This window comes from Somniosus microcephalus, chromosome 4 (genome assembly GCF_052327205.1).
Source record: "Somniosus microcephalus isolate GS21.2 chromosome 4, FLI_Smic_1.0, whole genome shotgun sequence".
Taxonomy (NCBI): domain Eukaryota; kingdom Metazoa; phylum Chordata; class Chondrichthyes; order Squaliformes; family Somniosidae; genus Somniosus; species Somniosus microcephalus.
The window spans coordinates 155,005,406-155,019,901 of record NC_140990.1 but is presented as its reverse complement, the minus strand read 5'-3'; the positions used below and the strand labels follow the sequence as shown (position 1 = coordinate 155,019,901).

Below are 14,496 nucleotides of genomic sequence, written 5' to 3'. Positions count from 1 at the left end.
CCTGTCGCCGAGTCGCAGCTTGAAGACCTTGTCCCCGGTTTGTAGTACCTCGTACGGACCGTCGTACGGGGGTCGCAGGGGCCCGCGGTGCGCGTCGTGTCGCACGAAGACGAAGCGCGCCTGCTGTAAATTTGGCGGGACGTGAGGTGCGAGTTCGCCGTGTCGGTTGACCGGAAGTGGGGTGAACTGCTGAGCGGAAGAGAAAGAGTCGAGCCGCTGCTGTTCGGCCGACCAAGGCTTGGTAGGCTCCGGAAGGAATTCGCCTGGGACGCGCAGCGGTTGTCCGTAGACTAACTCCGCTGCCGAGGACTGGAGGTCTTCCTTGACCGCGGTGCGTAGGCCGTGTAGCACCCATGGTAGGCGGTCAGTCCAGGTACTGTCCTGCAGGCCGGCGCGGAGTGAGGCCTTGAGTGACCTGTGGAAGCGTTCACAAAGTCCGTTGGCCTGCGGGTGGTACGCCGTGGTGTGGTGGAGCGTCACCCCGAGGTTCCGTGCTGTGGCCGTCCAGAGTTCGGAGGTGAACTGGGCGCCTCTGTCGGAGGTTATGTCGGCCGGTACGCCGAACCTCGCAACCCAGGTGTTAACGAATGCCCTGGCGATGTCGGCTGTGGTGGTGGAGGTCAGCGGCACTGCCTCAGGCCAGCGTGTGTAGCAGTCGACCATCGTGAGGAGATAAGTTTGGCCTTGCGATGGCGGCAGGGGACCGACGATGTCGACGTGTACGTGGTCGAAGCGGCGGCTGGGTACCTCGAAGTCTCCCAGGGGTGCTTTGGTGTGCAGCTGTACCTTAGCCCGTTGGCAGGCGAGGCAGGAGGTGGCCCAAGTCCGAACATCTCTGCTGAGGCCGCGCCAGACGAAGCGCTTGGAGAGGAGTTTGACGGATGCGCGGGAACCCGGGTGAGAGAGCCCGTGGAGCGCATCGAAGACGCGGCGGCGCCAGGTCTCAGGGACGACCGGCCTGGGTTGGCTGAGTGAGACGTCGCACGTGACTGCCGTGGCTTCGGGCCCGTGCGCGACCTTGGCTAGGCGTAGCCCTGGCAGGCTGGTAGCTGCCGAGAGGAGGTCTGGGTCCGTGAGCTGGGCTGCTGCTAGTTGTGCGTAGTCGACCGCGAGGTGATTCGCACAGACGGCGGGACGGGAAAGGCAGTCGGCGACCACGTTGTCTCTACTGGAGACGTGCTGAATGTCCGTAGTAAACTCGGACACGGCCGCGAGCTGGCGTTGCTGCCTAGTGGACCAGGGTTCGGTGTGCTTGGCCATCGCGTATGTGAGTGGCTTGTGGTCCACATACGCGGTGAAGGGGCGGCCTTCCAGGAGGAACCTGAAATGGCGGACCGACAGGTGGAGTGCGAGAAGCTCGCGGTCGAAAGTGGAGTATTTGACCTCCGGGGGGCGCAGTTGGCGGCTGTAGAAGGCAAGTGGCTGCCACGCGCCATTGACCCACTGCTCGAACACGGCCCCGACCGTGTGGTCGGAGGCGTCGGTGGTGAGCGCGACCCGGGCATCGGCCCTCGGGTGCACGAGCAGAGTGGCGTCAGCGAGCGCGTTTTTGGTGGCGTCGAAGGCGGCTGCCGTGTCAGTGGTCCAGGCTATGTCCATCTTGCCGGATTTTCCTCGGAGGGAGTCGTATAGGGGCTTCATGAGGGCTGCGGCTCTGGGGATGAACCTGTTGTAGAAGTTCACCATCCCGAGGAACTCCTGGAGGCCCTTGATGGTTGTGGGGCGGGGGAATTGCTGGACGGCCTGCACCTTGTTGGGCAGGGGGACGGCCCCAGCAGGGGTGATGTGGTGACCGAGAAAATCGATCTCGGTTAGGCCGAATTGGCACTTCGCCGGGCTGAGGATGAGCCCGTGTTGGGCTAGGCGCCCGAACAGGATGCGAAGGTGTTCGAGGTGTTCCTGTTTGGAGGAGCTGGCCACGAGAATGTCGTCTAGATAGACGAATAGGAAGTTCAGGTCCCGGAGGACTGAGTCCATAAGGCGCTGGAAAGCCTGTGCTGCATTCTTGAGGCCGAAGGGCATCCTCAGGAACTCGAACAGGCCGAATGGGGTGATGACGGCCGTTTTGGGGATGTCCGCGGGGTGTACGGGGACTTGGTGGTAACCGCGCACCAGGTCGACTTTGGAAAAGACGGTTCGTCCGGCCAGTCGGGCCGAGAAGTCCTGGATGTGTGGCACCGGGTATCGATCGGGGGTGGTGGCGTCGTTGAGGCGGCGGTAGTCCCCGCAAGGGCGCCAGCCTCCGCCGGGCTTGGGGGCGATGTGGAGGGGCGAGGCCCAAGGGCTGCTGGAGTGGCGGATGATGCCGAGTTGTTCCATGGTGGTGAACTCGGCCCGCGCGATTTCCAGCTTGGCCGGGTTGAGTCTGCGGGCGTGGGCAGAAACTGGGGGGCCAGTGGTGGGGATATAGTGTTCCACACCGTGCTTGGCGGCTTTGGCCGAAAAGGTCGGGTTAGTGAGGGCGGGAAACTCAGCTGGGAGTGCCGAGTAGTCGTCCATGGCTCTGGCGAGGCAGTAGGTCGTCAGGCCGGCCGAACGGGCCGGGGTAAAGGCGCCGGGGATGGGGGCCATAGTGTTGATGTCGACGAGGCGGTGCCTCAGAATGTCGACAAGGAGGCCATGGGCGCGTAGGAAGTCGGCGCCGATGAGTGGGCAGAGGACCTTGGCTGTGAGGAACTCCCAGCGGTAGCGGTGGCCCGCGAGGTCGAGCGTGACCATGCAGGTGCCATATGTGCGGATGTCAGAGCCATTGGCTGCAGCCAGTGTGATACCCCGTGTGCCGCGTTGGATCTCGAGGGTGGAGGCGGGGGTGATGCTGTGCTGGGCCCCTGTGTCGCACAGAAATCGGCGGTTGGTTCTGTCGTCAGTGACGTACAGTAGGGGCTCCTTCTGCCCCGCGGCCATCGCGGGGGCCGGTGCGGGGGGGGGTTTGAAGGTACACGGTGGCGTGCAGCGTTGAGCCCTAGCGCCAAAACGGGTGTGGTAGTAGCAGTGACCCGGAGTGGTAGGGCGGTCGGGCCTAGCGGCCCGGGAAGACCGCGTGGTCGTTGCCGTGAGGTCGGGCGCGACGTCGCGAGCGGCCTGTGCAGAGAGCAGCCGGTCGGCCTTTTCGGCTATATCATTCAGGTCCGTGGAGCCAGACTCCACAATGAGCGGGCGGATGCTGGCGGGGAGCTGCCGAATGAAAAGCGTGCGAAAAAGGGCGCCGGGATTTTTGTCGTCTGAGAGGGACAGCATGTGGGAAAGCAGGTCTGATGGTGAAGCATCACCAAGGCCGGGGAGGTCCAGGAGTTGGCAGTGGCGCTGGTAAGAGGACGTTTGAAATTTTTTAAGTAGCGCAGCCTTCAGATGTTCGTACTTGCCATCCGTTGGTGGATCCTGCAGCGCTGCCCAAACCTTGGGGACTGTAGCGTAGGTGAGCAAGGCGACGAGGTAGTCGTACTTCGTGGCATCGACTGTAATGCCTTTCAGCCGGAATCTGGACTCAGCTTGAACGAACCAGGCTTCGGCGAGGTTCTCCCAAAAGTCTGGTAATTTAACCGTGACTGCGTTTGTATCCGCCATGCTAGCTTAGGATTCGTCCTGAGCGTCGGGGTCACCAGTGTTGAGATACCGCGGCAAACGTGGGAGTCGAGACCAGAGCTATTGAAAACACAACTGCTTTATTCCAACCACATGACAAACAGGAACTAGAAAAGCCCGCGCATCCACTTAAATACTTCCCAGACAGGAAGTGCTCCCGGCAGCCTGTCCCTGCGGGAAACAAGTTGCTGGAGGAAAGGGCCCCCGGCTGGGGGCTTCTGCTTAGACTGTCTGTGCCGCCGTGAGCGGATTATGTCCAGTGGTGGCGTGTCGCCACAACCTCTCAAAAGGCCATTCCTCAAACAACTATCCAATTCTCCCATATATTTTTCCACACTTTCTCCTGCACTGCCTTCCTGCTCAGTCCGGTCCACACATTCACCACCCTCTGTGTAAAGTAGTTAAATCTAAACTGTCTGTCGTCTTCCCTCTTCAAAGCTTGGACCTGTGCCACTGGTTCTAGAGTCTGTGGCAATCTCGAACATATTATCAGGGTTCTGTTTACCTATTCCTTAAGGGGGAAAAATTCGGTTGGTTGCGCCACACATTAGCGCCTAAAGAGGTCGAGAAGTGGGGCGCTAACCAACTAGTGCCCGGGCGCAGCGAACCCTGCGCCTCTTCCCAAATTGAGCGGACATTTAGCGCCGGCGCTAAACCGTAGTGCACGCTCACCGGCGCACGCAGATCATGACGTAATTTCAGTGTGCAACGCCCTTGGGGTGCCCCGGACCGGAAATTCAGTGGCGCCCCCCTCCGTTCCGCCTGTCGCTACCAACAACAGGTTACCTTGAACGTTTCCCAGTCGCTGTCGGGCTGGGTGGGCGCTATTTAAAGGGGACTCTTCCTGGATGATTAGTGGTAGCCATTTTTGGACCACACCTTCTGTGAGAGAGAGAGAGAGAGTTGCTCGGAGACAAATGGAGAGCCATTTCTGCAGTGAGCCAGCGCTGCCTGAGGATCTTTAGCCTTCTGAACATAACTTTGCAGTTGGTAAGCTTCTCAACCGGCATAACTTTCAGTGAGCACTTACTATGGGGGCTGCATTGGATGGGAACGTCGTGCTTCTCAATCATATTGACAGGGCACAGAGTGGCAGGCATGGCCAGACGGAGGAGGGCCAACAGACGTTGGCACACGAGACCTTGCACTGCCAGGGTTTTCCGCCAACGGTTTTCGTATATCAACATGTCGGAGGAGCAGTGTTGTGTCTCCTTGTGTTCTTATTACTATGTAATACAGACACTTTTAACTCATATTAGTTTACGACTTTTACTCAGTTGTATTCTTGCTTTTATGATGTTGCTGCTGCATGGTGTGGAGTGATACAAGATGTCCGACCTTGCACTGCACACTGCCTTTTACAGTGTGCCATATAGCAATATAAATACACTAACCAAAGTAGTTCCATATAACGATGTAACAAGTAGTTCCATTTAACGATGTAATAATATAACGATATAACAAGCAGCGTTTCAGTAAGGAGGTGGTCACTGAGCTCTGCCACCTACTTCAGCCAGATCTGCAGCCTCAACTAAGGTGCAGGACATCTCTGTCGGTGGCTGTGAAGATCACTGTGGCTCTAAACTTCTATGCCAGTGGCTCCTTTCAGGCCGCTGCTGGGGACATTGCCAACATCTCACAGTTCGCGGTGCATTGCTGCATCCATCAAGTGACTAATGCCCTCTTTAAAAGGAGACGGCAGTACATCTCCTTCCCAATGACCTTGGACAAGCAGCGAGAGCACGCAGAGGGCTTCGCAAGGATAGCGGGCTTCCCCATGGTGCAGGGCGCCATTGACTGCATGCATGTGGCTTTGCGGGCGCCTCTAGAGAATGCGGAGGATTTCTGCAAGCGAAAGGGGTTCCATTCTTTGAATGTGCAGCTGGTCTGTGACCACCGACAGCTGATACTCGCTGTCAATGCCCACTTTCCAGGCAGCAACCACGGCACCTTCGTCCTGTGCCAGACTTCTGTGGCAGACCTTTTCGAGGCCCTGGTTCACCCAGGAGGCTAGCTTCTCAGGGACAAGGGCTATCTTCTGTGCCCCTGCTCTGTTCGCCCAGCACCCCTGCTGAAGAACGATACGAGAGCCATCAAGCGACCAGGAACATCGTGGAGCACACAATTGGCGTGCTGAAGCAACAGTTCCGCTGGGGGGGGGAAGAAAAAGATAAAATTCTTTATTTAACAAACTGTGTATCCTTCCTGCATGACAAAGCAATGGAAACATACAGACTGCCACATAACTGGCTCTCACACCCTGGAGACAATGTCCAATACATAACCATTATAGACCAGTATCCTCGGCCTTGAATGAAAGAAATAACATAATTTAGCAGCACCTCCTACTTTTTGCCCCTTGATGGTGATCTGCTTCCCTTGCGGAATTACCCCCTTCCCGCGCTGCAGCTCCTCCGTAATGGGACCCCAGTGGCTGCAGCAAGGCTGGGGGAGGCCTGCTGACTGTCCGAAACTGAGACCGCAGATGCCCTTGAGGGACGGCCTGGCTGACTGCTCCAACTCTGCATGGGCGGCAGCAGTCTGTCCTACAGGTGGTGGCAGCTACAGTGGAGAAGTGCCAGTGGTGGCATCAGGAATGCTGTCATCCTGAGAGCGGACAGCAGCTCCCTGGTCGGCCGACACACTGGCACTCTGACGGGGCAGCACCGCAGCATGCGCAGCAATCGGCTGGTGCACAGATTGCTGGCCTGCTGTGACGTGGCGAGGGCCCCGGGGAATCCTGCCTGATCCAGCGAGGGTGGCAGCAGTCAGTGCTCGCGTGGCCTCAATCTGCGTCTGCGTGAGACCAGCCACTGACTGCGTGGCAGCACTCAGCATTTGCATGGCAGGTGCCAGTGCTTCGCTGAAGTCCTGGACAATCCTTGCCTGTGCTGCGCCGAAGTCCTGGACACTCCTTGCAAGTGTCTCAATGGAATCGGGCATCCTTGCCACTGCAGCCATGAGCTCAGTGTGCCTCTGCCCAGCCTGGGCGCTCATTTCTGCGAGGGCACGCACCTCTTCTGCGTTCTGTGCAGCAGCACTCGCGGCCCGACTCGCCCTCCGGGGAGACGGCCCCCGAGCTTCCCTACCCCCCTCGCGTTGCTGCAGGCCGCTGGGTCCTGGAGCTGCATCCTCCTCAGACCATTCCCCCCCGCTCCCCTCCAGGGAAGGCGTCTCCCCAGTCTGGACATGGGCTGGCTCGCCTGAGGGTGGCACGGATGGTCCGGCTTCCTCCTCCTCGTCGCCCCCAGAGTCACTCGCACTGGCAGCTTGAGGGCCCGCCTCCCGAGCTGGTGATGCAGCATCTGAAAGCAGGGAGGTTCAAGAGTGGCTTTAGCGAAAGGACAGGGTGGCAGCAAGGGATGCATGAGTGCTGCAATGCTCTGAGTTGGCTCGAGAGTGAAAAAGCATGCTGGTGTGGGGAACAAGTGGAAGGAGAGGGGTCAAAAAGTTGATGGCCTTACCATTGCTGTCCACAATGGGGTCGGCATCTCCAGAGGTGACGGGGCCAACCATCTGGTTTGCCACAATCCGATGGACTCGCTCCTCCAGGACTGTGAGGGTCTGCAGGTGAGGCCGGCCTCCTCCGGTCCGATGCTGTTGCCTTCTATTATGGGCCAGCTTGGCCTGCAAAAGAAAGGACGGGGTGTGAGGAAACCTGCAGCCCTGATCTGGGATGACATGCCTCCCATTGTCGATTAGCCCTTACATTATGCTGCCCTGATTTGGGTGAACATGCCTCCCATGGTCCAGGAGCCCTTACATTATGCACAGAGTTGAATGTGCGTGTGTGTTTCCAGAAAGGGCCATGGGTGCTGGATGACAGCTGGCCACTGGGGCTTTGCACAACCTCTGGCCATAAAGTGAGGTCCAGATGGAGGGATGAAGATGATTCTGAAAAAGGTACTCACCCTGACGACCCGAGTGAGGTCGTTGAACTTCTTCCTGCATTGCACAGGAGTCCTGGGAACCATGCTGCTGGAGGTGACTCTGTTGGAAACCTCCCTCCAAGCTCTGTGATAGTCGCTGTGCTGAGGCTTCCTGCCATTCTCTGGGTAGAGTACAGATCGCCTGCGCTCCACCACACCAACCAGAGCATCCAATGCCCCCTCGCTGAAGCACTGCGCTCTCTCCCTGGCCCTCCCCATGTTCAGGCAGTTGTCGACGCCACAGGTAGGTTACCGCCGAGTTTGAGGCCTACGATGCGCAGGGTGTGGCTGGAGATGATGATCGATCCGCCCCTTTAAGAGCTGTCCGGCGCCAGCGTGTCTGGCTGCACTCGATTATTGACAGCACCTGCGCTGTGCTCGCCCGCGGAGATATTGCGTCACGCCGCCGGGTTAGCGCCTTAAGACTGCCATGCAGCGCCTGATTTAGTGCCACAATCACCTTCAGGGACGCAGGTACCCAATATCGCTGGAGGTGGCGATAATTTGCGCCTGGCGCTAAACTTTGCGCACCGCCAATACTAGCGCCCCAAACGGGGCAATACCGAATTTCTCCCCCTAAGTGTCTTGAGTATTTGGGAAATGTTGGCATCTTCTTTGATTGGTGCCATGACATTTTTAACCTCAACCCAAACCTTCAGAACAGGCAGACTAGACCTCTGTTTAAAGTCTCACCCTGAGAACAGCATCTGTGACAATGCAGCACTCCCTCAGTATTGCACTGAGATGCCAGCCTAGATGATGTAGGGTGGGGTTGAAGCCACAACCTTCTGACTCGAAAGCAAGAGTGCCACCAACTCTGTCAAGCCGAGAGCAAGAATCAGTAAGATGAGGCATGCAGAAACAGAAATAAAGGGTAACATTCTGCTAAACTAAAGGGTAACAAAAAGTCTTTGAAATGCCTGGGATGATGGAGTGAGATTGAGTGGTTTTTCCTCCTTGCTACATGTGATGAAATATGCCATTCATCACTCATCTGTATTCTCTGTGTGTGATTGTGCCTGTGACTGTGGTTTAGTTTCAGTTTCATTTCCCTTACCTCAGTTCCATTTCCTCACCTGTATTTTATTGTGTGTAGGGCTCCGCCCATACCTGGCCCCTACTTAAGCAGGCCCAGCGTGTCTCACATCCAGTACAGCCGACCTCTGGATGGGAGACACTTCTCCACTGTGTGTTACCTTCTAAGTTAATAAAAGCCTTGCTTTGTTCAGTTAACATTGAGTCTCGGATTTATTGAGGCACATCAATTTTATTAACTTATTTTTCAACACAATGGATCAACTCTTGAAACCCGAACATTTGGATTTGGACCAGCATGCTTCGGACGCATCGGCACGCTTCGGACACTGGTTTAAGTGTATGGAATTCTTCCTGGACAATTCCGCAGCCATCACAGGCGCTACGGACACTGAAAGTATGAAACTCGGAATCCTGCGGAATTGGGTAAGCCACCGGGTTTACCCCCTCATCCAAGATGCCGACACGTACCCGGCCGCCTGCGACATCTTAAAGGTGCATTACCAGCAGCCTACGAATGAGGTGTATGCTAGGCATCTGCTCGCTACTCGCGCACAGCGACCTGGGGAATCGCTGGATGAGTTCCTAGTCACCCTGAAAACGCTTGGCAAAGACTGCAAGTGCCAAGATGTAAAAGCCGCAGTGTACACTGATGAGCTTGTTCGTGATGCCTTTATCACAGGCCTCAGCTCCACTTACATCCGGCAGAGACTACTGGAGAAAACGGGATTGGACCTGAAACAGGCTGTGGACACAGCGCGATCCCTGGATGTGGCCCAGAGAAACTCGGACGCTTACTCTTCAGCCCGCGCCGCCCACGCCGCCACGTGTGCACCAAGGGTGCCGCCATCTTGGAAGGCACCTTCCCCGCCCGACACCGTCGGGGCCCCGCTCTCCCCCCAGAAGCCCTACGACAGCCGCGACGCGTCGGGGCCGCAACTGCTACTTCTGCGGACAGCCGAAACACACCAGAAACCTGTGCCCGGTGAAAGGCACCACCTGCTTCAAGTGCGGTAAGAAGGGGCACTTCGGGAAGGTGTGCAGAGGGAACCCCGCTGGAAAACCCGCCACCACCGCGTGTGCGCCGTGGGAGCGGCCATCTTGGACGCCATCTTGCCCGACCTCGTGGGGTCCGCCATCTTGTGAGCAGACAGCGTGGACGCCATCTTGCCTCGATCAGGGCCCTACAGTGGCATCGGTCACAGTGGACCAGACCAGGCCGCACCCGCTATCCAAATCAATGGTGGACATCGAGGTAAACGGGTGCGGGGTTAAAGGTTTAATTGACAGTGGAAGTACGGAGAGTTTTATCCACCCTGAACTAGCACAACAACTCTCTCTAACGGTGGTCCCTACTCGGGGTACCATCTCTATGGCTGATAAAACCCAGACATCGACCATTATGGGTTACTGCGCGGTACAATTGTCCGTTAACGGAACTGTATACGATAATTTTAAATTACTAATCATGAAGAATCTATGTGCGAGCGTGATCTTGGGCCTGGATTTCCAGTGCCACCACCAAAGCATCACACTCAATTACGGTGGGTCCCAGCCGCCCCTCACAGTGTGCGGCCTGGCTACCCTGAAGGTAAAGCCGCCTTCGCTATTCGCGAACCTTACCCCTAACTGCCGGCCACTAGCGACCAAAAGCAGGAGGTACAGCTGGGAGGACAGGCGGTTTATCGCGACCGAGGTAGACAGGCTCCTGAAGGAGCGTATTATTGAACGCAGCAACAGCCCGTGGCGCGCCCAAGTGGTGGTGGTGAGGGGTAGCGAGAAGAAACGGATGGTGATCGACTATAGCCAAACGATCAACAGGTACACCCAACTAGACGCCTACCCGCTACCCCGCATACCAGAAATGGTGAACCAAATCGCCCAATACCGGGTGTTCTCCACCATCGACCTCAAGTCAGCATACCACCAGCTCCCTATCAGACCAGAGGACCGCCCGTACACCGCCTTCGAGGCGAACGGGCGCCTCTACCAATTCCTCAGAGTCCCCTTTGGGGTGACGAATGGGGTCTCGGTCTTCCAGAGGGAGATGGATCGCATGGTCGATGACCACCACTTGCAGGTAACCTTCCCCTACCTCGACAACGTCACCATCTGCGGTCACAACCAGCAGGATCACGACTCGAACCTCGAGAGGTTCCTGAAAACCGCACAGAAACCCAACCTCACTTAAAATGAGGACAAGTGCGTTTACAACACCACGCGCCTCTGCATACTAGGCAGCGTGGTGGAGAATGGGGAAATCGGACCAGACCCCGACCGATTGCGCCCCCTACGGGAGCTGCCCCTGCCCAACACTCCCAAAGCCCTGAAAAGGTGCCTGGGGTTATTTTCTTATTATTCCCAATGGGTCCCCAACTACTCCGACAAAGCCCGCCCCCTCTTGAAAGCATCCTCTTTTCCGCTCTCTGCTGAGGCCCACGCCGCCTTCAAAAGCATTAAGCGGGATATTGAGCGGGCCACGCTACAGGCAGTGGATGAGAACACTCCCTTTCAAGTGGAAAGTGATGCATCTGACTTTGCCTTGGCAGCCACCCTCAACCAGGCGGGGCGGCCCGTAGCTTTCTTCTCGAGAACCCTCCAAGGGCCCGAGATCAGACACTCCTCCGTGGAAAAGGAGGCCCAAGCCATCGTGGAGGCAGTGCGCCACTGGTGCCACTACCTAGCCGGCAAACGCTTCACCCTACTTACCGACCAGCGGTCGGTAGCGCTTATGTTTAATAATAAACAGAAGGGGAAGATTAAAAATGATAAGATTCTCAGGTGGCGGATCGAGCTCTCCACCTTCGAGTATGACATCATTTACCGGCCAGGGGCCCCTAACGAATCCCCCGACGCCCTCTCACGAGGGATGTGTGCCAGCGCCACCGGGGATCGGCTACAGACCCTCCACAACGACCTCTGCCACCCAGGGGTCACACGGCTGTTCCACTTCATAAAGTCCCGCAACTTACCCTACTCGATTGAGGAAGTTCGGTCTCTGACCAGGAACTGCCGCACTTGCACTGAGTGCAAGCCTCGGTTCTACCGCCCAGATAGAGCCCACTTAATCAAAGCTACACGGCCCTTTGAGCGGCTCAGCTTAGATTTCAAGGGCCCCCTCCCGTCCGTCGACCGCAATGTTTACTTCCTGAACATTGTGGACGAATACTCCCATTTCCCATTCGCCTTCCCCTGCCCAGACATGACCAGCGCCACGGTCATTAAATGCCTCAACAGCCTGTTCTGCCTGTTCGGTATGCCGAGCTACATCCACACGGATAGGGGGGCGTCCTTCATGAGCGAAGAGCTACGCCAGTACATGCTGTCCAGGGGGATCGCCACGAGCCGTACCACCAGCTACAACCCCCAGGGTAACGGCGAGGTGGAGCGAGAGAACGGGACAGTATGGAAAGCAGTCACTCTAGCTCTAAGGACCAAGGGCCTCCCTATCTCCCGCTGGCAGGAAGTCCTCCCAGATGTGCTCCATTCGATACGGTCGCTATTGTGTACTGCCACTAATGCCACGCCTCATGAACGAATGTTTGTTTTTCCCCGGAAATCCACCTCAGGCGTATCCATGCCGTCATGGCTCTCCACCCTAGGTCCGGTATTTGTACGAAGGCATGTGAGGGGCCACAAGACGGACCCTCTCGTGGAGTCAGTGCACCTACTCCACGCCAACCCCCAATACGCGTATGTCCGGCACGCCGACGGAAGGGAGGACACCGTGTCCGGAAAAGACGTCGCCCCAGCCGGTAACGACAACAACCACAACAACGATCACAGCAACTCTTACCCACCCACTACTCTTTCATCACCCCCGGAAGAACATCAACCAACGGTACCCCCACCAACCACCCCTTCAACAACCCTGGCGGCGCCCCCGGCAGAGACCCAGGAGGCCACCGGGGACACCCAGCCGACACCCACGGCACCACAACAGCCACGTCAGTCACAGAGGACTATCAAACCCTCGAACAGTCTAAATCTATAGAAGGGGTGAATGTGATGAAATATGCCATTCATCACTCATCTGTATTCTCTGTGTGTGATTGTGCCTGTGACTGTGGTTTAGTTTCAGTTTCATTTCCCTTACCTCAGTTCCATTTCCTCACCTGTATTTTATTGTGTGTAGGGCTCCGCCCATACCGGGCCCCTACTTAAGCAGGCCCAGCGTGTCTCACATCCAGTACAGCCGACCTCTGGATGGGAGACACTTCTCCACTGTGTGTTACCTTCTAAGTTAATAAAAGCCTTGCTTTGTTCAGTTAACATTGAGTCTCGGATTTATCATCACTACACTCAGGATAATGTGATGCCTTTAATCATTCCTCCTTCGTGTACCTTTTCTTGTAGTCCTTCGTATTCACCAGCTCGAATGCTGGGCAATGCTCTGCGACACTCATCGCGAGCTGCTTCTCCGTATAAATAGACTGTAGGAGGAGTAACAGTGCTATAAGAACACAAGCTAGCATGGACAAACATACAAAGGCAATGGCCTCATTTTTAGGAGTGCTCCCCCCAGCCATCATAAGGAAACCTTTGTCTCCCCCAGCCCTGATGATGGTCCCAATATAGCAGTCTTCCCACCCCCCCTCCCCCTCCACCCAGCCTCGATCGCGGCCCGCCCCCACGAATCCCTAGCAGTGGCCTCCTGCCACTACTTATCGCTCCTGCCTGCCAGCCAGGCAGACATTCTGGCTAGCTGTTGGGCAGGTGTCAGCCCAAAATTATTCAAAGGCATCCCTGCCGTTATGAACAGCGGGCTTCCACATGCCCAGCCTTGCCGGGTACTTTGCCCGCTACCGAGCTTTCCCGCACCCTCCCTGGCTCCCCGTTAGAATTGGGGCCAATCAGCACATAGGCAAATGCAGAGCCAGCACACAAGATCAATGGGCAACACATGAGGCAACTAGTCAGCATACAGAGCCAACACAAAGCCAATCGGCGGAATGTGACAAGTGGTGTTCCCCAGGGATCTGTACCGGGGCCTCAGTTTTCACCATATATATTAATGACTTGACTGAAGGAATCGAGAGGTGTATATCCAAGTTTGCAATTGGCACTAACTTAGGAGGCACAGCAAGTTGTGTAGATGGGAGCAGGAAGTTACAAAGAGACATAGACAGACGATGTGAGTGGGCAAAACTGTGGCAGATGGAGCTCAGTGTGGGGAAGTTAGAGTTCATCCACTTTGGATCTCGGAAAGATAAAGCAGAATGCTTTCTAAATGTCGAGAGACTAGGAACTGTGGAGGAGCAAAGAGATTTGGGTGTCCCTGTACACAAATCATTAAAAGCTAGTGCACAGGTACAAAAAAGCTAATGGAATGTTGGCCTTAATCTCAAGAGGGCTGGAACACAGAGGGGTGGAAGTGATGCTCCAGCTGTACAGGGCTCTGGTTAGACCCCATCTGGAGACTGCGTTCAGTTCTGGGCACCGCACCTCAGGGAGGAGATATTGGCCTTGGAGGGGGAGCAGCACAGATTCACCAGAATGGTACCGGGAATTAAAGAGTTAAGTTATGAGGGTAGGTTGCAAAGACTAGGCTTGTATTCCCTTGAATATTGACGATCAAGGGGTGATCTAATTGAGGTGTGTAAGATGATTAAAGGAGTTGATCGGGTAGATAGAGAGAAACTATTTCCTCTGGTGGGAGAGTCCGAGTCGGCGGTGCAGAGCGCGAGTCGGCGGGAATCTCGGAGCGGATCGGCGAGTATAAAAGGCTCCAAGAGACCAGGTAGGCCTCAGTGCGGCGCGCGAGTCGGCGGGAATCTCGGAGCGGATCGGCGAGTATAAAAGGCTCCAAGAGACCAGGTGACGTCACCAGAAAGCAGGTAAGTGATTGGTTGGTGAGTATTTCTCTCTTTTTAAACTTAAACTCTGTGGTTTATAGTTACTAAGGTCTCTCTGGTGTAGCGGGGACTGTTGGTAAACCATTTAACTGTAG

The 14,496-nt window shown here is 56.3% G+C and overlaps 1 protein-coding gene across 3 annotated transcripts in view; it reads right to left on the bottom strand.

The window, feature by feature from the left end:
- ftcd (formimidoyltransferase cyclodeaminase) overlaps nt 1-14,496 on the bottom strand; it is a 230,332-nt gene that overhangs the window by 149,783 nt on the left and 66,053 nt on the right. For all 3 annotated transcript variants that reach the window (XM_085985366.1, XM_085985365.1, XM_085985367.1), the window contains exon 5: nt 12,891-12,979. In XM_085985366.1, coding sequence (XP_085841492.1) covers nt 12,891-12,979 — 89 coding nt within the window. The remainder of the gene's footprint in view (nt 1-12,890; nt 12,980-14,496) is intronic.